Source organism: Serinus canaria, chromosome 4A, assembly GCF_022539315.1.
Source record: "Serinus canaria isolate serCan28SL12 chromosome 4A, serCan2020, whole genome shotgun sequence".
Lineage (NCBI taxonomy): Eukaryota > Metazoa > Chordata > Aves > Passeriformes > Fringillidae > Serinus > Serinus canaria.
Window position 1 is genome coordinate 499762 of NC_066318.1, and position 26830 is coordinate 526591.

The 26830-nt window shown below is 48.6% G+C and overlaps 1 protein-coding gene across 4 annotated transcripts in view; it reads right to left on the minus strand.

Annotated features, from left to right (window-relative positions):
• The window catches only part of FGF13 (fibroblast growth factor 13), a 187402-nt gene that overhangs the window by 10036 nt on the left and 150536 nt on the right, over positions 1–26830 (minus strand). For all 4 annotated transcript variants that reach the window (XM_050974397.1, XM_050974398.1, XM_030228837.2 and 1 more), the window contains one exon: positions 23471–23574. In XM_050974397.1, the coding sequence (XP_050830354.1) occupies positions 23471–23574 (104 nt within the window). The remainder of the gene's footprint in view (positions 1–23470; positions 23575–26830) is intronic.

Below are 26830 nucleotides of genomic sequence, written 5' to 3' on the forward strand. Positions count from 1 at the left end.
GATCCCTGCCCAGCCTGTGCCAGTTACAGCAGCACCACCCAAAATGATCCGAGCAGGGACTCTGCACTTCCATTACAGTGCAATGCTCTTAGAATTAGTCCTAGGTGGCTTTGCCTAGGATTCATTGGGTCTACAAATAATTCCTTTCTTTCTGCAGGTTATGGCAGTTTGTCTGCTGGTCTCTTGTCTTTTTAAGCTCCTGCTGATGAGATTCAGCTCTTCACCTCAGTGTCTCCCACCACTGGATGTTATCAAAAAGCAGCTGCTGGCAGAGCTGCAAACACAGCCAGGAAAGCCCAGAATGCAAACTGGAAAATGATGAGGAAGAAAAGATTCATTTCTTCCCCTAGATTTTGCAAAGCCATTACCTGTTTTTGAATGGCATTTCTAATTCGACACTGGGAACTGCTAAAGCATTTACATAAGAATGCAAAAATGCACACATTATCACTGCAGGAAGCACTTAAAATTTAAGATAATTATATACTATGGAAGCCATTTCAAAGGACTCAAACAAAATAACAACTAATTCTAGAGAGTCACCCTTTAAGATGATTATTACTCTGCACTGCTGCTGATCTCCCACTAAAAAAATCCTTCTCTTTACAATTATATGCACATTATAAATTCCTACTTTGTTCTCCCACCATCAAGCTCCTACAGCTGCCACTGACAAATTTGCATTCTCTGCGAGCTTAAGGAGACAAGCAGCATCTCCCCGGAGGGAGCAGAGGTGAAGCACACTCACGGCTGCCAGGGTCGGGGCCAGGGTCCCTTCCCGGGCTCCCAGCACGGGGCACTCCTGGCAGGAGCCTGCCCTTCCCTGCAGTGTCTCGAGCAGCAGTGGGATCCAGGATGCACGCTGCACTCAGCAGCAGGGGTGATGCACAAGGAGCTCTGGGGGAGCCCCTGTGCCCCCGTCCTGCTGCCGTGCCTGCAGCGAGGGCAGCGCTCTGGAGCCGGGGCTGCTGCTGCTCACCTGTGCCAGGTAACAGAGCCCAGGAACAAGCACTCAGCCACGGCTCTCCAGGGCAAACCAGAGAGCTGGCATGGGAGGGGAGCAGCACACCTGAGAGGTGGAACTGCTCTGCCCCAGCAGCCTCTCTCCCCCTCCTGCCCCACTGCTGCCATTCTCTTGTCTTTTCCACAAGTGTCCCACGGAAAAAGGATAAAACATTCTGCCTAGCTCTACTGCTGAAAGCAAACTCATCTGGGGAAAAACTTATCTGCCAAAGCCTAATATGTTTTTATTGGATATCTGCTAAGAGAGATTTACAGAAGCTCATGCCAAAGTCAAACTCTTACTTTTTTTTCCCCCACAGCAAGGGCAAAAGTACAAACTGAACTCAGAGCAAATGAAATTTTCTTGTCTCAGACATTATGGAGACTTAACAAAGTCCCATACCAAGTCTCTGACTTAATGGACAAAATAAAGTGTTTTCTGAGTCTAATTATTGGAAATAACAGCAGTGAAAAGAGCTGGAACTTTCCCACAAACTTCAGCCTGAGAAAGAAAACGGATATATTTAAAATCTTGTATTTGGACAAAGTACAATTAGAACAGTAAATGAAAACAGTATCTGGAAATGGGAAGTGCAGCCACCCCATTAATAGGTGCTGGGCTGCTGCAGGTTTTCCACACAACTGTCTCAAACAAAGCAAGCACCCGAGGTCACTGCTGTCACTGGAACCTGAGCAGTGCTGAAAAAAGTCAGAGGAGCCAAGTGATGGTCTGGATGTGATCCTTGGCAGCAGCTGCTCTGACCTCTCACACCAGCCAGCCCCACTTGGGGCCAGACACTGCAGCTGCCAAACTCCAGAGTGCCTGGAATCAGGGCCAGCCTGGGAGCTGAGCACACTGAAACCAGCTAACTCCAACTGCAACTCCCTGCTCTGGCAGACAACAGTGATTACACCTGTTAGAAGTAATGAATGTTTGCACTCCACTCTGAGAATGAGGACTACTAAATAATATCTGAGAGTAATCACATTACCATATTGAAGTGTGCATAGAGAAAATAGTTTTTAAGAGATTCACCTTCCCTGCTCCCAGCAGCTGCAGCCAGTGTGACAGAAGAATGCTAAGGGCTGAATTACTTCTGCAGGCAGGAAAATGATTTATGTATTTTTAAATAAATAATGTGATTTATGAAAAGAGGCTTATAACCTAAGAATTGAATGACGTATAGACTAGTTCATCATTGGGGTTTTAATATGATACCTCTAAAATAGGCATACAGGTCAGTGATTTACTAATACCCTACTCGTACAACACAGGCACACAGAGATACAAAGCACAACAGGTTTAAACCCTTTAAACCCCCCCCATTTTCATTCTCACTGCTATATAAAAAAAGAAGTATTTAAATTAAGTTGGCTTTATTATCCCTTTTTAAGTCTTACTGTATTACTGGGCTACCTTCTACCACAGCACATAAATAAATCAGCCTTTCATTGCCAGAGACCCTTACAATATTGTTGTTGTTCATTTACTTTTGGTTTTCTCGATATGCTGGGCATATCCCAGGCATGCAAAAAGGATCTACTTGCCCTAAGAAACTCCAGATCAAAAATAAATATGATAAATATGAAAAAACATTCATCAGAGGCAGCAGGAAATCAGGGGAGCAGAGCAGGGCAGAGACAGGCAGCAATGATGGAGTGCTCAGAACTGTATTTAAAAAGGAAATCCTTGGAGCTGAAGTGCATCTCAGCTCCAGCAGCAGCTCCAGCACCCAGAGTGAGCTCCTGGCAGTGCTGCAGTGCTCCAGGAATGTGCTCTCCGGGTTCCTCCCCACCCTGGCTCCCTTGTCTGCTCCTGGTGCTCACAGAGCCTGGCTGCCAGCAGCACCTCCCAGCACTCGATGTCACTCCCTTACGAGCACTTTCTCAAAGAGGAAATGAAATCCCAGTTCTTCCATGTTTTGCCCAAGGCTAAGGAGGAATTTATTGCCCAGCATGGATTAAAAGCCCAGCACACTTCTTGCAGCACTACTGTTTTTAGTACAGACTTTTCCAGTCTCTGCTGACTGCAGGAGCTCTCTGCACACGGAGGGCAGGATGAGTCTTGAGGCTCTCAATCCATTGGTTCTTAGACCTGTAAAATGCCCTGAAACAGCCCCAGCACTCCACTCTCCTTACCCCCTGCTGCTCCTTTGCCCAACCTGTATTTTGCCCTTTTCTGTCCATCAGAAGGGATGGGGCTAGCCCGGGCTCAAGAAGCAGTGGGGCACTGCCCCAGAGAGCTTCTCCTGGCCCTGACAAAAGGAGCCCTGTGTGCTGGGGGGGAATCAGAGGGAGGAGCTGCTGGGGATCACTACCCCAGTAAAACACGGCTAATGGGCATCACCAGTTGCCCACTGCACCAGTTACAGTCTGTAGCTACAAGTAAGTCAAGTACTTTATTTGTGTAATTACAAGGAACTGATCCCTGGGGGTCATACAAATAATTCAGTACACTAGCAAAAAATGAGCTTTCTGAGAACATTTACACTAGTATAATCTGATGGGATGCAGAGTTCTGGAAAATAAATGCCAAAGGGGATGAAAAAACAGCTGAAGCTAATTTATTTTTAAAATCAAATTAATATTAGCATTTTTTTGGTGTGTATTTGCTCAGCTTTAAGGAATAGCCTCTCTGCTTCTTTGTTGGTATTTGTTTTACTTGGGCAATGTATCTCAACCTGAGGAACTGTATCCAAGGTTCAGCACAAGTGCCAAGGAGTGAAATGCAGTTCTAATAAAGCCCCACTGCACGCCACATGTGGGAGGCACCTCTGTCCATCAGCCCTTCCAGGAGCTTCTGAAAAATAACCCCTCTTATTAAAGTGATCACCTTGTGTCAAGTGGCAGAGTGACAGCAGAGAAAATTTACCTGGGTAATAAGTCAGCAATAAAGGTACGTCCAGGGAGGAGGAAATGAGGCTGCTGCAGACACAGCAATAACACCGTGGAGCAAAATCCAATATTGGAAGAGATAAAAGTTCTCCATCCCAATATTCCTCCGTGACAAGTATGAAACAGTAGGCAAAGAACAAGGGGAAAGATGAAAGACAGCAGCAAGAAAAGGCCTTTGAGAGGTGAGCTAAGAGGTAATTAATGCCTGCATGAAGAGCAGGTGAGGAGAGGGCAGGGCTGGCAGCTCAGTGCCCCCTGCCCAGCCCTGCAGGGGCACCCAGGGCTGGCAGCTCAGTGCCCCCTGCCCGGCCCTGCAGGGGCACCCAGGGCTGGCAGCTCAGTGCCCCCTGCCCGGCCCTGCAGGGGCACCCAGGGCTGGCAGCTCAGTGCCCCCTGCCCGGCCCTGCAGGGGCACCCAGGGCTGGCAGAATTGATGAGGCAAGCCAGAAACAAAATGTGTGGCACTGACATGTTTCCTAACAGCACTGACAGATTTTAATAAGCAAGCTATTCTTCAGTTTTGATTTGAGGTGTATATAATTAGGTAATGTGGGTGTTGAGTGATAAAACCCACAAGAAATACACAAATTAGAAGCACTGATTTTTGGGTTTTTTTTTAACCATGGCCTGTTTCAGAGTAAGTGGCATGACCTATTTTTATTGTATTATTATATTTGGAGAATAAAAGGAAAACTTTTCTTTTTCATCTCTTCTTCAGCATAGGAAAGATTGGGGACAAATTATACTGCTCTTTTAAGTTCTCCTCTTTCAAAACTTAAGAACCTTTATTTGTGGTTTGATTTCTTTTACTTTTCTTTTACTTTTTTCTTGTCTTTTTCTTTTACTGGCTTCTTCCTAGAAGAGATGAGATCTTTCTAGATTTTCCAGTAATCACTTTCCAGTGATTTAGTGAACCACTTTCACTTTTCCACTAATCACTTTTTCCAGTAATCACATTCACAAACTTCCCTACAAACTCAGTTAAGTATTTCTCTATTCCAGATTTGAGTAATACCAGGGAAAGCCAGAAATATTCTATGACTGCTGACCAAAAGCAAGAATTTACAATGGATTTCAAGAATGTCCTTTTGAAGGGAATACAACTGCTCAAAAAAAAAGGGATCCTCTCTGAATTTCTGGGCAAGATCTTACCATGGGCTCTGAAAGTGAAATATCCAGTACAACTTTCTGTACAGCCTTAGGAGCTCCTACTCCTCACTGTCACCACTAATGGGCTGAGCAGGGGATCAATACAGCAACTGCACAAAATACATATTTCTGTCTATCTCAGGACTTTAATCAATTCCTTTTAAAATAGGGTAGATTATCTTAATTAAATTTATAACGTGAAGTCCTTTGGTGTGCAGGACAATGTCTTGTTCCAGTATCTTCCCCATCTTTCATACAGGCCTGCAGTGGCCACCAAGCCAAGAATTGCCTTTTCTCAGCACGTTATCATCTCTCCATCATGTGCATGTTATGTAAGGACCCCTCCTTATCTCTGCTGCCTGCTGTGGACAGAGCCCAGAGCTATTATTTAGTTATTATTTCCCAGAGCTGCACTCAGCAGGGCTGAGCAGGGATGGTCACTGAGCTCTATCAGACACACATCTCCAAACTGCCCTGCACAGTCCCAGGGCTCTGGGCAGCCCTGCCCAGTCCTGCTGTGTCCCAGCGCTGTCCCTGCTGGGCCACCCCAGCTGGGCACAGCCTGCCCTGAGCCCTCCTCAGCCTTCTCCCCAAAACTCACTCACCTCCTTCTGCATCCTGGTAACATACAGCCAATAAAAACCAATTTAGTCCCATGGGAAACGCCAGGACTACAGAACCTGTTCTTATTTCAAATCAGTATGAAACACACCAAAATCCTGTATCTTTTCACAACACAAAATATTAGAAATCATCTCCTGATACTTTTAAAATGCTACATTTAGGCCATTACACAGCAAAAGACTGAAATTGCCATTTTTAAATGTTTTTTTTTTTTAAGCCATACTAGTAGTATTTTCACAGACTCTTCTCAGAAATATTAGCAGTCAAAACTTGTAGCTTTTCTTCTGGATACAGCTATCTCTCTCCCAGCTTTCTCTCCTGAAACCTATTTTCCTGAAGTCTTTGTTTATCCTTATGGATGAACAGCCCTGTTTTGCAGATGTCTTCATAGAGCACCTCATCCAGAGCATCCCTGATCCTGGTTCCTCAAGAGCTTCTTAGAGCTGTCATCCATTCAAATTTGTAACAGCAGTGATTAATAGCAATAAGAATATAAAGCCAGCAGCAACAAGAGCTTAGTGGGAATGCTATACTTTTAAATGAAAGCTGATTAGTCTCAGCTGCTCCTTCTGGCTAACACTGAGCTGTAATACTTCCTGATTCCATCTGCTTTACTGCCTGGCCTTTTGTAGGGAAAAGATCATTTTTATTTTTATGACAGGGAAGGCAAAGTATCAGCATTTTTAGTGACCCTCAAAGCTATAAGGACTCAGGAACAGGTATTGTTACCAAGAATCTGCCCAAAATTTCCCTTTTTATTTCACTGCCTTTTGACTTAACGTGCAATTGCACCCATGGAGAAGCTGGTGAGTGCCCGTGTCCCTCTGCTGAGGGAGGGACATCTCCAGATGCCAACACTGCCAGCAGTGATGGCAGTGACCCCCTCTCCCCCAGGGCTGGGAGCTGTGAGCAGAACAGGGAAATGCACTGCTCAGTGCCTCACAACTCCATTCAAGGGCCTGACCACGGTCCTTGGGCTGACTGGCAGACAGAAAACATCTGTTTCACTTAATGATCTCTCCTGATGCCTTTCAGATCCCAGCAAGTTTGAGATGATGCCCCTTATGCACTTAGAGCACATTTCCCAATTAAGAGCAGAGCAGATTTTATGGTCAAGTGGGAGATTTGCAGTAACTACTGTAACCCAATTGTAAGGAAGATCTCTGGGGCTTTATCAACCTTTTCCTTGAAAAAAATAATCCTGGTAAGAAAAAGCAGAATTTTAACCTGCACAGCAGCTTCCCAGAGGAGCTCTGCCCTGGCTGTGCCTTCTCCTGGTCCCACCCAGAAGGTTGCAAGCTGTGCCCAAGGGCTCAGTGTGCAGAACTGCAGCCACTTCTGGGGCTGTCACCAGGCTAAACAAGGACAGATTCCCAGAGTAACTGCTGAAGAGGCTGACCTCGGAGAGCACAGGCTTTGTCTGAGTCACAGGAGAACCTTCCTCACAGAAAAGCACTTTGAAGGAGGTCGTAACTTAGCCCTTATCACTTCTTGATGGAAAAAAGAAAATGCTTTTACCAGTTAATGGCTCAGAAAAGTGCATGACTGGTTACTGTAACCACAACAACATATTCAAAAGCAGTGAGACAGAAAAGGAAGTGCTGGATAAGCATATGTTGTTTTTAATAAAGAATGACTTAGTGCTAAGTGGACCACTCGGTTTCCAAGGCTGCTGGGCAAAAGCAGAACAGGGGGGACCAACGCCCTTGGGATGCCTCCCTGTGCCCCACCCAGGCACCTCCTGCAGCATCACCCTGCCCTCTCTCTGCTGGGCATCCCACCCCAGGCTGCAGAACAGGGCTGATGCCCCCTGCCCCACACAGAGCATCCAGCCAGCCCCAGCCCCAGGCTGCACCAAATTCAGGGCTGCATGTTCTCCCTGGGGGCTCAGGACTAAGGTAATTTGGTCAGAAGTGAGATCTGGAAAGCTGATTTTGTTCTGGGCTCGCTTTAATGGATCATTTATTACCCTGCAAGATCAGCCACGTGTTATCAATATCCAGGGCTCTGAGAGCTCCAAGTGCAGATGGACCATGGACTGACAGGAATTCATGGTGTGCTCAGATGAGACTGGAGGAGAAGTGCCACCATCCAGGTGGCTTTCTGAGAACAAGCACAGTGAATCAGCCAGCAGCACTGAGATATCCTTCCTGTGAAACCGCAGAAGGGAGGGAAGCTGGGCCTCACTCCACACGCTGCTTCCCCTGCTCCCCGTGAGCCACACAGCAACATGTCCATGACACAGACTGCAAAATACCCGCCTGCCATGAGCAGGGCCTAAAGCTACCTGGCTGGCAGGCTGCAGCAGAAACAACCACAATGCCCCTTGTTTCTACAGCAAAACCATAAAAACCATGACACCTCCACAGACCCTGCTCTGACACCCCAGTGAAAGATTCACTTGTGGGCAGCCCTGATCTCCCCCAGGCTGGCTGGCCATGCTGCAGGGACCTTCCTGCAGCTGCATTCCCTTCTCCCACCTTGAAAACGTGGGCAAGGTTACCCCTAGCTGCACAGCACAGGCAGGAAGCAACATCTAGAGTAAAATCTGGTTGTCATGGCAGGTGGAACCTCAAACAAACCTGAATCAAGGAACCACCAAGGCATGACAAGGCTGCTGGCTCTGGTTCAACAACCTCGCTAAGATCTTCCCTGCAGGGGAATCGCATTTTGCTCCTCCTCGGGAGTGGCTGGGAGAAACAGAAAGCTCAGGTAAAGGTTTGAGTGGGAATGGTTCCTACAGAGCAAACAGGCTGAAAACGAACTGCAGAACTCAATCAGCAACAAACAGGAGTTAGATGAAATTCACAAAGAAAAAATATTGCCTCATTTAAACAAGCAAATCAGTATTATCCAATTACCACCTTCTTTAGCTGGGCTGGTGCAACATCCACCAGTGCCAACCCCAAACGTGTGCCCCAGCAGGGCTGTAGGCGTGTGGTGAAGGCTGAGCATCCCTGGGCACTCACATCCCGCTGAGAAATGCTAATGCAATGTTTCCACTTAACCCCAGAACTTGGACCCCAATTCTGAGAAGGCACAAAAGCAACTGCTGCTTTCACAAAATCGAGCCTCTGATAAGATGCTGCAGGTTCCACACCATTTCCTGAAAGGGAGATAAGGACAGAGTTGGGACAACTCACATCCTGGGCAGTGGTGACTCGGAAAATCAGCTCCGGGTACAAAAAGCAGTTTCAGGTAAACTCATCTGCTGATATGGAAAAGTAATTCTAGTACAGAGATGAAAAGTATTTTAAAGTCTCATAAAAACAATCTGACCAAAATGCCCTTAAAACTTTACATTGAGTCTAGCATCTCTGTCATCCCTGCTCTCAGGGCCGGACTTGTACAGATCAATAGGTCAGAGCAAAGGCAGACAGGAGCACTCTGGGCTCTGAAAACACCATTCCTTCTCCAGGCTGCTGGAACATCACTTCTGTGGCCACCCAAGGAGCAGGGAGATGTCACCCACAGAGCTGCAGAGGGGCTGGCTGTGCTGGCCCAGGGATGGCTCTGACATGCTGGGCTCTGGCAGCTCCCACAGCCTGGGGCTCATCCCCACTGCCCTCACCCAGCCAGGCTGTGCAGAGCTCTGCAACAGGGACACAGAGCTCCTCCAGGGCAGGCTCCAGCCAGGGGAGGCTGGTCCTGGGCACCCTGGGGCACCACGAGCTAGCCTGGCTCTGTGGCTGCTCCTTCCCAACAGAGAAAAATAAGAGGAACTTTCCTTAAGGCTTTAGAACTTTTTTTATCACAAGCTGCAAGTGTTGAGACAAAAATCACCAAAGAAGCCCAAATGCTCAGCTGTCATGAGCTAGCCCTTGGTAAAACTGTTATAAATGGGTCGTTTCCATCAAGTGTGACTCGGCTCATGGGGAAGGTCTGACTGAGTACTTAATTTAGGCTGGAGGAAACAGCCTCTGTGCTAACCCTCTACTCCCATATTTCACACCACTTGACAATCTCAGATATTTTTCACTCATGCTAATGCTTTTCTTCTCAAAGTCAAAAAATTTCAGGACAATTTTAACATGTACCTTCAAATCATCTTCAAGCTGAAACAAATCTGAAAGGTGTGCATTTTCCCAAAAACACCCCCAAAATGTCTGCTGTTACTTCTGCAGCTGAGGTGAGGTTAGAAACTTAAGGGAATGTCTTTGTAAAGCTTGGCAGGAAAAAGAAATCAAGCAGGATTAACTATGGTGAAAATCATCTGCCACCAGCAGCTCCCAGAGGCAGCAGAGGACAAGAGCAGCAAACCCACAGAGGGGTCAAACAAGACCCCACAAAACTCCCCAGGGGTCAAACACAACCCTGTGAGACCCCACAGGGGTCAAACAAGACCCCACAAAACTCCCCAGGGGTCAAACACAACCCCGTGAGACCCCACAGGGGTCAAACAAGACCCCACAAAACTCCCCAGGGGTCAAACATGACCCCATGAGACCCCACAGGGGTCAAACAAGACCCCACAAAACCCCCCAGGGGTCAAACATGACCCCATGAGACCCCACAGGGGTCAAACAAGACCCCACAAAACCCCCAGGGGTCAAACATGACCCCGTGAGACCCCACAGGGGTCAAACAAGACCCCACAAAACCCCCCAGGGGTCAAACACTCCCTCTTGGCTCTGCCACGCAGCTGCAAAGGATTCTGCCACTGACCTCGAGTCCCAGGGGTGTTGTGTTGGAAAGGAGAACTCTCACTCAAAATGAGCACTCAGCTTCAGGTAAATGAATTAACTCATTACTGAAAGTCAGATAAAGGATTTGCAAGGGAGTTTTTCTTTTGCTAGGAGAAAACTATGCGATGGTTTTGTTGACAGAGATTGGCATAAGAGGTGGTTTAAAATTTCCTGTGCAAAACTGTATTCCAGACCAGAAGGAAAAAGATACACATGTGCACAGGGAGAAAATATACAGTTTAGGAGAAAATTTATTTCCTCTGAGGGAAATTATTGCATGTTCTAAGGTGAAGAAGAAAGAAGACAGAAAATGCAGCCCAGCTGAATCCTCATTAGCAATGGCTGCATTCACCTGGCTCAGCCATGCACAACTCTGTGTGTCAGGGGTTCAGCCTCCAGCACACACACCTTCCTCACCACTCATTAATGCTTTCCCAACACTTCCCTTTCTGATTAATTTTCTACATAAAAAAAATTAAATTCTTTGCCCATGTGTACTTAGTTAAGAACAATCCACCCAGGTGTGATGGATGTCTGTCTGATCTGTAATATACTTGCTCTGCCATATTTTATATTATCCTGCTTGCTTTCTTTCCCTATTTCTGTTCTTTATTAATTCATTCTCTCTCTGACTTTCCCCTTCAGTAATTCTCTGCTTGGTTCCCAGCCTTATTTTTATCAGTGGATTTTTCCATGACTCCATTTCTGGCCCCTTGAAGAGAATAACAAAAGCTAAGTGTCCCACCCCAGTCAGACTCAGAGCTTGCACACCCTCCCTAGCAAGCAGCACACTTTTTGCCCACTTCACATATTTTTAACAAGCTGGCTTTCAAATAAAAACCACAGTGCTTAAATGATACAGCTCCTGGTTGGCAGAGATGATCACACTGCTAAGCAGTTCATCCAAAGGCTCTGCAAAGGCAATCCAAGCACATCCTTTTACCTGGGACTGTTATTTCCCAGAGGCAAACACGCTGCTGCTAATTTAAACAGAGCTCATGTACCCATGTGCTCTGCTGTGAATGGCTAAGGATCACTGGGGCTTACACTACATGGGCTTCCTACTTATGGAAATTTTACATTACCCAAAATGGATATGAGCTGAGTTGAATATGTATGCCCACCACCCCCACTTCAGATTGAAAATTGCTTTTTTTATAACAAATGCCTATTTTGAGCAGAGTGTTTGGAAAAGAAAAGCCCTTCCAAGCCAGGGTGTCCTCTGAAGCAAGTGGGAGAAGAAACAGGTTTTAAACCCACTCCTTTTGTTCCAAAATGTGGAATTTGTTTTGTTACTTTTATAGCCACACACTTGCCATTGGCTCCAGCAGGCCTGGAAGCAGGGTTGGAGGGATGCTGGCAACAGGAGGGAGGGGCTGAGGGAGGTAAATCTGTCCTTTCTGCTGGCAGAGAGAGGGATGGAATAAATTCTAGGGAGGGGGAAAAGGAGAAATGGAATAAATAAAATACTGAGAAGAATGGATGTTAGAAGAGGGGAAGTGACAAGCAGAAAGGAAATGAGAAGTCAGCTGCAGTAAGGACCAACAAGCTGTTCCCAAAATGGAAGCACTGAGGGAAGCTGGGGAACACCAAGTGCAGCCCCTGGTGCCCCCCTGGCAGGGCAGGCAGCCTGCTTGGGAGGCAGGAACTCTGCCCTGTTTGGGGAACTCTGCCCTGCCAGAGAAGGGTTTGGGTGGACCCAGAGGTCACCCAGCCCCACTGCTGGCATGGCAAAGTGCCTCCAGAAACCCAGGGGTGTCCAAGGGAAGTGCAGGCAAGGGCCAGGAGCAGCCCCTGGGATCTGCAGCCCCTGAGCCAGGCCAGTGCCCTGCCCTGGGGCAGCAACAGAGCCCAGCTCACCTCTGGTGCCCCTGCAGGGCTCCACCTGCTCTCCCCAGGCTTAACAAGACCTCAGACAACTTGACACACTTAGTCTCTCCTTTAAAGTGGCTTCAGGCTTCCTCCTGAGCTAATGAGGAACCATTTCTGAGCTGCTCCTTTAGGAAAGGGCCCTTCTTCAAAGCCCCTTCCAGGTGCCATGTGCAAACAGCAGCAGAGCCAGGCTCCCTCCTCAGATCTCACTTCTCTGCACCAGGGACTGCTCCTGGGAGCTGCTTCAAAGGCTGAAGTGTCAGCATCAGAAAGAAAGGAGGTGTGTGGGTGTGAAGTTACTAAATGCAAAACTGTCAACCTCCTTTCATTTACAACCCTGAATATGCATGCATGCAAAAATGTAGGGCTTATATTAAAGTTTTTACTCTTGGAGCAGAAAATATCAAGGAGAAAAGAGACTAAAAGATAAGGCTGTGCAGGTCAGAATTCTTTCTCAGCTAATCTTTTCTTTTTCATCAATAATGGTTTCTGATAATAAACCCTGCCCTACCTTAAGTGAGATTGTCTTTTACCATCTCAGGGAAGGGCACTCAGCAGACAGACACCTTTTGTTGCTGATAGGGCAGCAACAGCAGATGGATTTTTTTAGTCTCTGACCCAAATAAAAGCTGTGGGGGAATCAATGCCCACCCCAGAAGAGCACCTCAGGGTAGGAGTGGGATCCTGGGTGTGCCAGCTGAGGAGGCTCTCTGGGCTGGGACAGGGACCCAAGGAGCTGCCAGTGCCTGCGGGGAGAGCTGGGCTCCCCAGGGGCTGAGCTGTGTCCCAGGGGAGCCCTGAGCAGCAGGACAGGGACACACAGGCCTGGGGGACACAGTAACTCCAGCTGTTTCATAAGAGAAGCAACTGCTGTTTAGAAGACTGTCAGAGGAAAAAGAAACTTGTCTTCTTTTACTGTCAGTGCCGTGATAACAAAGTGAAGGGCTGCAAGTGCAGAGGGTTTGCTTTGGGTAGCAAATGAAGCTTCACCAGATGATTCATGGCCAAGGCAGGATGACTGTACTCATCTTCTCCCCTAAGAGCACAAAAGGAGGTTGATTTCCTTAGTACAGATATTCCCAAGCCACTGGCAGATCAAGACTGCCTCCCTCTCAGCTGGAAATCCCAGATCCTGAGGGGTTCCTCATGGGGAAATGGCTGTAAGGCCCCTAAAGACAGCCCTGGAGGACTTGGTGTAGAGTTGGTGCACAAACAGGGCCTTTCTCTGCTTCAGGGCTGCTCAGCAAGAGAAATCACCAGTGCCTCATGGTGAGCAATGTTCTCTCCCTACCATGCCTGCTGGATATAACTTTGTGAGGGAAAGATTTAGTTTAGCTTTGTTTTAGGAGCTCCAGGATATTTATAGTAAATGCTTGCCCTTCTGGTACTGTTCCTACAAGTACAATTAAAGGAAATATAAACAGTTAGTGCAACACTTAGTACAGGTGTTTTCTGGCATCTCACAGATTAGAAATGCAAATCTGGGAAACAATTAACTAATGTGGTAGAAATCAACAATCTGCATAAAGCTCTTCCAGGTCTTTCTTCCCACAGCTGCAATAATTTCCCCAAGGAGCCCAGGGAAGTCTGTGCTGAGCCCTGCTGGCCGTGGTGCAAGCCCCAGGTGTCTGTCTAGAGCACACACCTAACCTGGCTTTGACACAGAGCCCACCAAAGCTCCAGCTGAAGTCGAGACTTTCAGAGCTGGTGAGAGGTGCTGGCACAGCCCCTGCCCCTGGCCCAGGTGGGCTGAGCCTGCCTGCGGGGCTGAGCCTGGCTGAGCTGAGCCTGGCTGAGCTGAGCCTGGCTGCGGAGCTGAGCCTGGCTGAACTGAGCCTGCCTGAGCTGAGCCTGGCTGAACTGAGCCTGCCTGTAGGGCTGAGCCTGGCTGAGCTGAGCCTGCCTGAGCTGAGCCTGCCTGTAGGGCTGAGCCTGCCTGTAGGGCTGAGCCTGGCTGAGCTGAGCCTGGCTGAGCTGGGCCTGGCTGAGCTGAGCTGCAGGGCTGAGCCTGCCTGCAGGGCTGAGCCTGCCTGTAGGGCTGAGCCTGGCTGTAGGACTGAGCCTGCCTGTAGGGCTGAGCCTGGCTGCTGAGCTGAGCCTGGCTGAGCTGAGCCTGGCTGAGCTGAGCCTGGCTGAACTGAGCCTGGCTGAGCTGAGCCTGGCTGGGCCCTGCTGCAGCCTCTGTCCCCCCTGCAGCACCAGGGATCCGTCCCAGCCACCCAAAGGTGCAGCTCCAAGGGAATGGCAGCAGCACAAGGCATTTGAGGGGGCATTACGTGTGAACAGACCCACAGCTGGCTCTGCTGGGCTGCTCCAGTCCAGCTCCTGCCTGGAGCCGGCAGCCAGAGGAGGCTCCAGGGCAAGGGCTCAAGGCTGGCCCATGACAGAAGCACTCCCCCGGGCACAGGGGCTCTGCTGCCCTGCCTGCTCCTCGGGCTGCTCCAGGCTTGGAGCTGGGCTCCAGGCACTTCTTTAGTCACTAAGTTTCAAAGGCCTCCCAAACGTTCTGTTCATTTTTTAATGACACAGAAATGTCAAATTGTAAATCAATGACTGTCCTGTCCAGATCCTGAAAATTTTACTCAGATAAATTAATTCTCCCTCTGGCTGGCAGTCAAAGAAACTGCATGAGTAGGAATTACTTACATGAGAAAGGATTTGCAATATCAAGCCCATTAAACTCTTAGTTTATCAGGTGAAGGGAAGAGATCTGCACTTCAAACTGTGTCTATTTCACTTATTAGTATTTCTTATGGTTTTTGTTCTGTTTCAGATCATTCACTTATTTACTCTGAGCTTACTGTGCCTTCTGTCAGTGTCAATATGGCTCAGCTGGCAGCAGATGCTCTGCTAGCTCTGAGCACACTGGTGTGAAACAACGAGAACAGAATAAGAATTGATGGGAACTTTTGCCTGAAACCTGAGCTGAAACCTTTGTATTTATGCAATTCTGCTTCTAATTCATGTACCACCTCCACCAGATATCCTGACTTTAAAAATACTGTATTGCAGTGTAGCTGGAGGACACGAGCACTGGCAGGGTGAGGAGCAGCCCGCTCTTTGCAGCTCCCTAAACCCATTTTGTTCAAACAGTAACTTCTGGAGCTGCCATTTGAGGAAACGTGCTCACAAATCTTTAGAGGTTTGCCCACTCACAGTCAGCTCAACAGCAACGTCCCACCAATAGCTGGGCTCAAGAGGAACACGACTATCTCATGACAGGATTTTTTAACATCCGAAAATGCTCTGGGGATGAGGATGGAGGGTCTAAATTGATCCCTTATTTCTGTGCATTCAAAGTAATCAGAGTAAGGAGAAGGGGAGACTGCTTGATAAAGCAGACAGCGTCTTGTGCTGTGATTCTGAACCCAGCTCTGATTTTTAGATACCTCCTGAGGCTTTAAATAAACAGAACTGCACTTCACCAATTATCATGCCTGTTTTGCTCAGCTCCCCAGCGGATTCCATTTTAGAAGAACCATACTGCTCAATATGCAGAGCTGTTTGGGTAGAATTACAAAAATGAAAAACAATGTGATGGCACCTGTAGCATCAGCAGAATGTAAAATATGAAAGGCCTTATCAGTTCAACTATTCAGACCATGCCATTCACTGGTAAAAGCTATTATATAGGCATTATACCCAAAGACTCCCTAATCCATTTGTAATTTTGGATTCCTTTGTCACTCCTAGATTGCCTAATGAAAGCAGTTCAGTATAGAAATGCAAGTTTCTTAATACCATTCTTATTCAAGAGATTTTTCCCTTTCCCAGACCCTTTTTATATTTCCTATCCAGGAGCCCAGCAGGTCTAACTCCAAGAACTACCTTATGGAAAAGTCAGTTTCTGAAACCAAGACTTCAAGGACATAAAGTAAATATGACAACTTTTCTATTCCCTTTGCTCCTGAGTAGCTTCTGTGCCACACAGAAGGCTTCTCCTGCTTTCCAGGACTCATACAGGGGGCTCTGCTTCCAGCACACAGGACTCATGGCAAAAGGATGGCATTCAGACTGGGACTGAAGTGACAAGAGTTTCCTTTGGAAACCTCCTCCAGTTGTGCTGCAGTTCTCAACAGCAACCACAGAACTCGGAATCTTGGGCTTCAGGACTCCTTTTCCTCCCCCACTGACTCCCCATCGTATTTCTCAGTACTCTTTTCAAAAGAGCCTTTTGGCTGACAATGTGAACTTTCATAGTCAAGCTGGGTTCTCAGTTTTTGCACCTCACCCCTTGCAATAAAAGTTCTGCAAGGAAAGGATGCTTTTAGTAGGCTTGCTAAAGGATGTAAACGGCCAGGAGCAGTAAACAGTTCTCTAGAGGCTGCCAAGTAGAACAGAAGTGAATTCAGCTCCTCAGCACTGCTGTAACTGCAGGGCAACACAAAGATAAAAAGACACACAGAAGTGTTTAATAAATCTGCTCCCCATACCCCCACACGGCACATCAGCTGCTGCTGACAGCCTGGATTGATGGACAGCAGCTCTGGGGAGCTGGGCTGCCCTTTACCTACTTTTAGCACAGGAACTGCTGAATTTTGTTTGTCCTGGCACTGCTGAACAGGCAGAGCTCCGAGTGCTGTCCTGCAGCACAGGCACTCCCAGGAGCAGGCACACTTCCACCTCCTCATGCAGCTTTTCCTGCAGCCCTTCCCACCCTTTCCCATCCATCTGTGACCAGGCTGAAGACTCTGAGACACTTCTCATCAGAACAGCAGCAGCCTCCTGAGAAGGAGCCCCCACCCCACCACCAGCAGGACACAGCAGCAGCCCTGAGCAGCCAGGGCAGCCCGTTCTCAGCTCCCTGGGTAACTGCAGGTGCCCCTGGGAGAGCAGGGAAGGGATCCTGCCTTCCTCTCCAGCCTGCCCTGGCCTCTGCTGGCTGGGCACTCCAGCCAAACACAACACCATTGTGCTTCACAGCATTCTCCTTCCAAGAACTGACCACTGTGGTGCTGGGAGCCCCACAGATGATGGGAGCCCAGGGCAAACAGCTCCCAGCTGAACAACGAGCTGCCTGGAGAACACTTCTGTGAGCTTAACAAACGTGATGAGCCTGCCATTGCAGTGCCATCCTGGGCTAGCTCCAAGTTCTGAGTTTGTTTTCCAGTGCCAGCCCACTCCTGTTGGTTTGGGGAGCCCTGGGAGCCTGACTGCTGCACCCTGGTTAGATGCTCACCCTCACACAGGCTGAGCCATCGGCAGCTCCAGGCAGGGGCTCTGCTGAGTCACTGTGACAAGAGCTGCTCATTAGCTCAGCCTGCAGCACCAGAGGGAGGGGAAGCCCTTCTGGGCTTCCCAGAGCAGGCACACAGCTTTTTAGAAGCAAAGGCAGGTGCAGGAAAGAAACCAAGGTTTCATAATGGTATTTTCTTTTAATTCAGTCACATTCTAAAGAAACAGAGTCAGTTTGGAATGTGATCTTGCTTCTGAACTTGAAGACACATATCAGGAAAAATAATCAACACCTCAAAAATCCACATAAATACTAGTATACATATTTTCCCAGGGAAATGAGCCCAGCTCTCCAAGAAGCAGGCTCACGCCTGGTGTGCAAGGACCTCTACACCCACAGGTACCTACTCTGCTGGTCCTGAGGTGCAGCACCTGCACTGAGGAGAGAAAAGCAGCACTTTTCTCCTTGGCTCTGCTGAATCCCAGCAAGGTGAGCTGTCCTTTGGTGATCTGAGCACACAAATCCAGTGGATCCAGGAGCTGCAGCTCCAGCCCTTATCTGCTCACCACTCTGCCTGCCAACCTGCTTTGCAGAGTGACAGTGAGGAGATGGGAGTAGCCGGGGAGCCCTGGCATTCAGGATTCCCTGTTTGCTGGTCCAGGGCCAAAACCCCTTGTTCAAAGTGATCAGTGTGATCCAAGGTGCGAAGCTCTCAGATTGGAGTCCAACTCCAAATGCTGCCAAGTTTTTTTGTTTTTGGTTTTTTTTTGGTTTTTTTTTTTTGTCATCATGGCAGTTTTGTGTTACTGTGACCCCAGTGAGCAGTGCACTGGACTTTCTGTTGGGGAGGCGTTGCCCAGGTGTGCCAGGATCAGGGCAGAGCACAGCCCTGGAGCACCCCTGCCATGCCTGGGCTCCTCAGGGACCCTCAGCTCCCAGCACCTGCAGCCAGGGCTGAGGCACAGCAGCACCTCGGGGCTTTCAGATGCCTGGGGGATGACTTGTACAGAAAAGCAGCATAATAGCTTTGAGACCTGCAGCTTGCTGAATCTCCTAATAATTCTCCCGTGGGAGGATTCTGCCATCTGCACTTCCCTGCTGCAGACAGGCAGTCTGTCCCCAGAAATCTGGGCTCACACTGGTGCCACAGGGACAAGCACCTGAAGGAACAGCACCATCCCTCCAGCCCACATCACTGACACCAGCACAGCTCTCCTCCTGCTGCAGGGAACCTCTGCTCCCCCAGGAGTGTCCCACACCTCAGAGCAGGGCCAGACAGGCTGGGGGAGCTCAGCCAGGGGCTGCAGGTCCCTTCAGCAGCTGGGACACATCTGCGAGCAGCACTCCAGCTGCACTGCAGGCAGTTCAGCTCACAACCACCCCACAACCTGCCAGGCACACACCCTGTGTGGAGGCTGAGGCTGGGCAGGAGCATCAGCAGCCTGTGGTGCCCCAGTGAGACCCAGCAGGCCCCCCCTGTGCAGGCAGCAGCAGCAGCCAGCCCCATGCTGCAGCACTGCTGTACCACCGATCCCAAGCATGCAGCACCTGCAGCAGTGCCCGTGGCTGGGCTCAGAGAACATTCACCAGCTCAGCTGCTCCTGCAGTGCCTGGGCACCTTCCCAGGGCAGGCTCCTGTGCCCTGTGCCTGCCCCCTGTGCTGTGGGGCAGAGCAGCAGGCAGGGCTGGCAGCACGGCAGGGACAGAGCACCCTCTGAGCTGGGAGCGTGCTGACAGCACACTCACCTGCCCAGCACAGGGCAAGGGGCTGGCAGGGACAGGAAAACATGGATCTGCACCTCAGACCCTGGCACTGAAGAGAATCAACTGCACTCGGGTGTAGTCTGCATTCCTGGTAAAAAATGATTTATACTGACATGCAAATTTAACCAGATGAAGCTTTTGATTATTTCCCCTATTCTTGGTTTGTGCTGTTTCCCTGAGGTGGAAAAATGCTCTTTGCCAGTAATTCATTATAAATGCCACAGCCATTCCCATTAGCTACAGCAGGTCTCCACTGCACTGCTCAGTATTAAAATATGCACAAACTTCTCTTCTCTCCAACTCACCAAAACCGATTTTTGAATCGCTCTGAGAATTCAATCACATTTCAGTTCTCTTGGCTATCATCAACTTGCATGCTTCACACAATATTTACTTTCAGTGCAGGTACCAAACGTAGATATGAGAGCTTACATACAGAGGACAGTGCTAGCTGAATGCTCTCTTAGGGTAAATTGTACACACAGCTCTGCCCAGGGTTTTCTACCAAAGTGCTCCCTAAACCCCTGCTAGCTCTGCACCAAATGACATCTGACGAGAAATGGCAGAAGGAAGCCACGTCCAGCAGCAATATTAAATCCAAAGTACTCAACCCAGAATAGTTGCCAAAGGCACACAAACACCTCTTCCTAGCAGCTGAGTGCCCTGAACGGCCCACAGCTAGGCTGGAGGGCTGGATGAGGCATGGGCAGACTTGTCCCTGCCACACGTGGTCAGGGCACAGGGCTCTCTTAGCTAAGGGCTCTCTCCAGCCTGGGAGAAGCTGCCCATGGCACTGGGACATGAAATGCTTTGGTAAAACACAGGAACCCAGAGCAAGACAAGAGGGGAAATGAACCCTCTTTCCAAGCTGAGCTGCATTGCTCTGAGACTGGCCAGAACTGTGCAATGAGCAGCACATATTTAAGTATACTGTTTCTGAAAACGTCCCCAGGAGAAACAAGTACAAAATCACCTGGTTTGAAATGTTCTATAGCAAAAATATGCATTTCACTGACAGCCACTACATGGTTTGAAAAACTCAACCATGATGGTTCATGGAAAATGCATGGCTGGAGGTTCACAGACTGTTTCTAAACTCGGAGTATTTTGGGCAGTTTCAGCCTCTGCAGAACTCCCAATTCCCTGCACCTCCACCCGCCCTCCCCTGGAGGAGCCTCGCCCACTACTGCTCTGGGAGCCTCCTCTGCCACACCACCAACCACTGCCCCTGGAGCAGCAGCTCCAGCACTGCCTGTCTGCCAAAGAGACCCTTCAGATGTTCAGGACCAGCAAACAACACAGGAATTCACAGCACGTGAAACCAGAAAAACTCAAGTGGGGCATATATGGCGGTCACGTGAAAGATGTGGTCTTTCATAGAAAGAAAAATAAGATGAAATGAAAGCCACCCTAAACCACAAAATGATTCATGATGTGGTTATGTAAGACAGCAGGCCAGAACACCGTTTAAGTCATCTTGCAGCAGCACCACCCTGGTGTGAGAGGGATGAATCAAACGCTGTGTTTGCATGGGGAGAGGATGCTCAAGCACCAGGAGCTGTGCCTCCAAATAGCTCCTAACAAGGTCCCTCCAAATAAAACTCCCAGGGTGGGTTCAGCTTGGGAGGAGCAGCCACACAACAGCCATGGACATTCGAGGACACTGGCTGCAGGAAAGAAACCATTTCAGATGGGGATTCTGTGATCTGGAGATGTGACATGGTCACCTCCCCTCCCTGCAGGCCAGGACTTCCATGTGCCCCTGTAACACATGCAGAGAACTGCATATTTGGGTTCACAGTTTATCTTTTCTTTTGCTGAGCTGAATTGCTGCCTTGTCCCCGAGGAGCTTTTATCATTCCCCTACAGATCTTACTCTTGCTCTCACTGACAGATGCTGCAAACTCTCCATAAACTCTGGCAGCCAGGTATCTGTTCTCTGCAGATTCATGATACACCACTGATCCCCCCGTGGAGGAGATTCACCTCCTTCCCCAGCACAGTCACGGGCTGAGGCAAACCACGCTGCAGGCTGCCTCTGAGGGCAGGGCAGACCCCGGGTGCCCTCTGCACAGACACAAGGCTCACAACACCACCAAAACCAAGTGATCATGTAGAGACCATGATCTCTCCCTACTCAACTGCTTCACCAATGCTAATTTCATTTCTCTCTGGAAATGGTGCAACATTCTGCTATAGCTATCTGCAGTTTAAGTGCCCTTCTATTTCCCCTGTTCTCCTGCTTCAGGAACTTGACAGTGTTTTGTGGGGCTTTTGCACTTGATCAATCCCATGTTGCCATCTGTCTGCTCCTGACAAATCCCATTCAGGAACACATCCCTGCAGGGGCTTTGAAACCCTCAGGATGTGTAGATGGATGTCACTTACTTGAGCTGTTCTGTTCCCCAGACTCCCTGGTGGCTTTCCTTGAACAGGTGAGTGTTCAGCTGGTATAAATCAGCTGAGCTCTCCTGGGACTCATTTATATCAACCAAGAATACAGCCCAAAATATAGAGTTCATTTCCCATGCATCAGACTGTCAGACTGCATCCCTTGCTGAAAGGACCATTATCAGCACAAGAAATGCTAGAAACACTTGAAAAATAGTGCTGGAACTGGATTTCTGGCAGCCTGAAGCAAGGGCAGATGCTCCTCACCAGCCCTTGTCAATAAGCCCAGGGAATGGACAGGGACAAGAGCCTCTTTTTCCCCCTGAGAGTTTCTTGTGAGTATTGCAAAGAACAGAACAACCAAACCAGAAGGCAGCAGCAGATAAACCCAGCATTACTGAGAACTTGGGTGACAATTCCCCTTAGGAAAGTAGATCAAAATTAAGTGGACACCTGTCTTTGTGAAAAGAATTTAAGAGTACAAATTTGGGAAACCACACAGCAAAATTCTGTTTAAAGCCTTGCCAAGCCCATCAAGTTCAAGAAGATTAAAAAATAAATGTAAGAAATATAGTTGTCTAATAAAGAAACAAAAATGACCACTGTTACTAAGGGGGAAGCAGAGAGATGTCACCAGTTAATTTTGCAATGACATAAACTATGGAATTCAAAGATATTAAAGGATTCAAGGAAGACACGAGTCAAGGGAACATAACCATGTGAAGAACTACCCTTAATCAATGCAAAGAATAAAGATTACAGCCAAAGTGAATCTCAGAGCTCTGCCTAAGATGCATATCAAGCTAAAAGCTGCACTTAATGGAAAGCAGGGCCACATTCTGCCCCTTCTCCTGCCAGAGGGGAACTGGAAGTGATGCTCATCATCTCAGAGGTGCCTGTGGGCTCAGGGCTGTGCCTGTGTGTCAGAGAGCAGGGACTGCACTGCAGGGTGAATCCCTTGCCCAGACAGAGGTGATTTCTGCAGGAAAGCACAACCAGCACCAGAAACCAGAGACTGCTGCACTGAGAGCACAAACCCAGCGCTCTCTGGAACGTTCCTTTGTCCCTGTACTGCCAGGCCTGAGCTGCTCCTGCTCTGGCAGAAAGAGAAAAAATATGCAAAGCTGCCCCTGCTCCCAGCTGTCAGGATTGCAAAATAAATGAGAGATTTGAATAAGTTTGCTTAATTTTTATCAGGATTAAGGGAATCTTTTATAGAAGAGGATCATTTGTAGTAGATAATAGAATTCATTTTCCTCTATTTTCCTCCTTGTGAAAAATCGATTAAATGTGTATAATTAAAACTCCTGAAGATAATTCAGCTAAATGTTTTTAATTGAAAAGTGGTCTATTTAATTTTTTTTTTAAACAAAAACACTGCTCTCGTGAGAAACGTCACAGAACATTATTAACGGACATTCTTCATCAAAACTACTAATGAAGCTGTTCTTTACTCACTCACCTACCTGAAGCCATAAAATTTCTATTTGAAAATCCTGGCCAAACAAAAAAATATAATTACTTTCTCTAACTCCTTTTACTTAGAGTAACACAGATGCTGTAGGAAAACAAACCACGCTGAGGCACGTGGGGACACACCAATTGTCCCTTCCCCTCAGTGCCCCACTCTGACCAGCCCAGTCACTCCACAGGGACCAAGAGAGAGGATCCTTTCTGTCTGGGGTTGGGGTTGTGGGTTTTTTGTGTTTCACACTTCAGGATTATTCAAAGGCACCACACACATGCCTAGGTGTTCCTGATGGAAAAGATTAATAAACCAGAAGCAGACTATCACCACCACACTGACTCTGCTGCCAGCTCACATTTATAGGTTATCAGCAGATCCCTTGCAACAGTAAGTTATTAATTTACCACAATTCCACTGAGAACAGAATTAAAAACGTTTACTTACTGATGTATATAGGTATCCTTCACTGTTCATTGCCAGATATAATTTTGTTTGAACCCCCTGAATCGCCACCACTCGTAAACCCACAGGTATGAGGTTAAACAAAGCTAGGAGAGAAAGGAGATGGAGAGAAAAATTAATCCCTTGGAGTATGCAGATCAGACAGAAAATGAAACCAGAATTAGCAGAACCAAGTAAAAATCTCTATTCGTGCATACATTAATTTCTGGGGGTGCTATCACCAAGCCCTCTGACAGCAACTTCCACCCAGAGCTCAGGAATGACCGGAGGGATCAGTGCCTCTCCCTCCTTCTGGAGATGGGAAGTGCTGACAGCTAACAGCACTGACCTGCCTGCTGAGCAGAACCCAGGCTCTGCCCAGCACACTTGGACACTGCTTGGGTTTTGTTAGGGTGCTTTTCTTGGGCCATTAGGTGCAAGAAGGAATCCAGAAGCAAACAAACAAAACAGAATTTCAAGACAATCAAAACTTGTTTTCAAAGTCAGTAAACATTTTGACCGAAAGGAAGGAAGAAGATGAAATTCAGAAAAGTTGAAAACCATCATTAGCATCTCAAAATGCTTCCACTTATAACTCATTGGGGTTTAATTTTTCCTCTTTTTTCGAGGAGAATGGGTTTGAAAAAACAGAATTAAATAACTTCAAAATGAAATGAAAGGACAGCATATTCTTTAGATCAACCCCTAAATCTGTGCTTTCAAAATTGAGCTGCTTTGAACGTTCTGCTTGCATTTCTGCTTGTACACATGCTAATAGTGGCAGTATTTATAAGCCCAGAAACAACTCTTCAAAAAATGAAGATTCCGGTTTGCAAAGTGGCAAGGAAAAAAAAAGGAAAAAAGCAAAGCTCTGCCATAGCTTGGATTCATGGATATGTTAAAAATGAATACAAGAAATAATGAGTTGAATACAGTACTCTGTGATCAGTATGTAGGATTAAAAATAAAGGGGAGTTAAAAAATTATCATAACCCAAAGCATCTCCTTCCACTCTGTGGCAGAAATGCAGAGATAGGATAAAGTGATGCCAAACTACTTCCCATTTCCAGTGATTTATTACTTGGCTGAAAAACTATGGTCTGCTTTAGGCTGAAGTTTGATATTTATGGTCACTGTCCGAAGCCAATTTAAAACCAAATTATGAATTTGAAGTATTTTTATTATTTTTAAAATTATGGCTAAGAATTATGACCCATTATAAATGTTTTTTCAGCCCAAAAACCCCCAAGTGGTCATAGTTCAGTAAAAAAATATTTCAGCTTGACAGCATTTAACACAGATCCTAAATTCTGTGTTTGGGGATGCCAAGAGCTCATCAAGTGCCCTGAGGGCACCTTTGAGCACTGCACTTCCTACAATGGTCCAGCATAGCAGGAAAGGTGGAATACCCAGAACTAACAAATAAATGCAGGGCATCATAAAATCTGTGGTTTTCCTCCCCTGTGATAGCCACGAGTGTACAGACACTGTTTGTGCAGACAGTGCAGACCCTCCTCACACTCGCCTCCAGCTCAGCATCAACACCTATCACTGTCCCTTCTCTCAGAGAAAATCCTCCAGATCTGCGCAGCTTTTGGCCAAAGAAACTTAGATTGTCAGTAAGGGAAAAGGATTTTTCCTTCATTCTGTCAAATGCTTGAGTTTACTGGGGGGAGGAAACATTCCCTTGGACACAGGTCCTTTGCAGTTCAGCCCCAAAAAGCAGCAGCTGATCTCTGAGTAGGCTGGAGAGGAGGATTTAAAGCTCAGCACCCAGGCAGAACCTGCAGGTCTCTTTTGGAAGGTGATTTCTTAGAGGCACGTTTACAAGTGGGGCAGGTGTTGGGGTTTTTCAGCATGAGGGTCTGAGTATGGGCTCCACTGCAAACAGTGCTGCAGACCTGTCAGCAAGGGCTAAGGAGAGGGGAGAGATGGGACAGCAGGGACAGAGGTGCCATGGGCCACTGGGATGGGCTGTATGAGGAATTCCTGGCTGTGCTTTGCTGACCAGTGACAGAGCCAAGCACTGAGCCAAAGATGAGCCCTCCTGCCCGAGTGGGCTGGCACCTGAGCCACGGGAGCTCTGCTGTGGCACCTGAGCCACGGGTGCTCGGCTGTGGCACCTGAGCCACGGGAGCTCTGCCGTGGCACCTGAGCCACGGGAGCTCTGCTGTGGCACCTGAGCCACGGGTGCTCGGCTGTGGCACCTGAGCCACGGGAGCTCGGCCGTGGCACCTGAGCCACGGGTGCTCTGCTGTGGCACCTGAGCCACGGGAGCTCTGCTGTGGCACGTGAGCCACGGGTGCTCGGCTGTGGCACCTGAGCCACGGGAGCTCTGCCGTGGCACCTGAGCCACGGGTGCTCGGCTGTGGCACCTGAGCCACGGGAGCTCTGCCGTGGCACCTGAGCCACGGAGCTCTGCCGTGGCACCTGAGCCACGGGAGCTCTGCTGTGGCACCTGAGCCACGGGAGCTCGGCTGTGGCACCTGAGCCACGGGAGCTCTGCCGTGGCACCTGAGCCACGGGAGCTCGGCCGTGGCACCTGAGCCACGGGTGCTCTGCTGTGGCACCTGAGCCACGGGAGCTCGGCCGTGGCACCTGAGCCACGGGTGCTCGGCTGTGGCACCTGAGCCACGGGAGCTCGGCCGTGGCACCTGAGCCACGGGTGCTCGGCTGTGGCACCTGAGCCACGGGTGCTCGGCTGATGCTCCCAGCACTGGGACACATTTCCCTGGCAGACACATCCAGGCTCAGTTTCGAGGCAGGACGTGGTTGAGGCACTCTGGAAGCTGGCTCACACCCCAGTGGGATGAGCAGTGGCTGTGGCACAGACTGCTGGAATTTGGGAAGGGGCTGTGGGGAACTGGCCCTGTTGGAGCGGTGCTCACTCTGCCCTGTGCCAGGCAACCAGGCATCTTGCCCCAGCTGCTGCCTCCAAGGACGGGGGTGCTGGCACTGCACCAAAAATGGGACTGTCCCTCTCAGCAGCAGCTGTTAGTGCCCTGAGCAGCAGCACGCCCAGCTCTGGCTCCTGGGGCAGTGAGCGACCTGTCCCCAGCCGTGACCGCTGCCAGGACCCACAGCAGAGGCACAGAGAGCATCTCTGCAAGTCCCCAGAGGCACAGCAGGATGGAGGGGTTACCTCACTTCTAGGGGATGCCCCTCATGTGGACAGATATGACAGAAGGGGTGGCAAAGAAGTGACAGCAAAATTAATTGCTTCCTATTGTGATCAGCTGGTGTCAGCACAAAATAATCCAAAGCAATTTGCATCCCACTCTTTCCCTATTACATTTGCATTGTTTTAAATAAGGATAGAAGGACAAGGAAAACCTCCTAATGAACAGCTAAGCAATGCCTAAG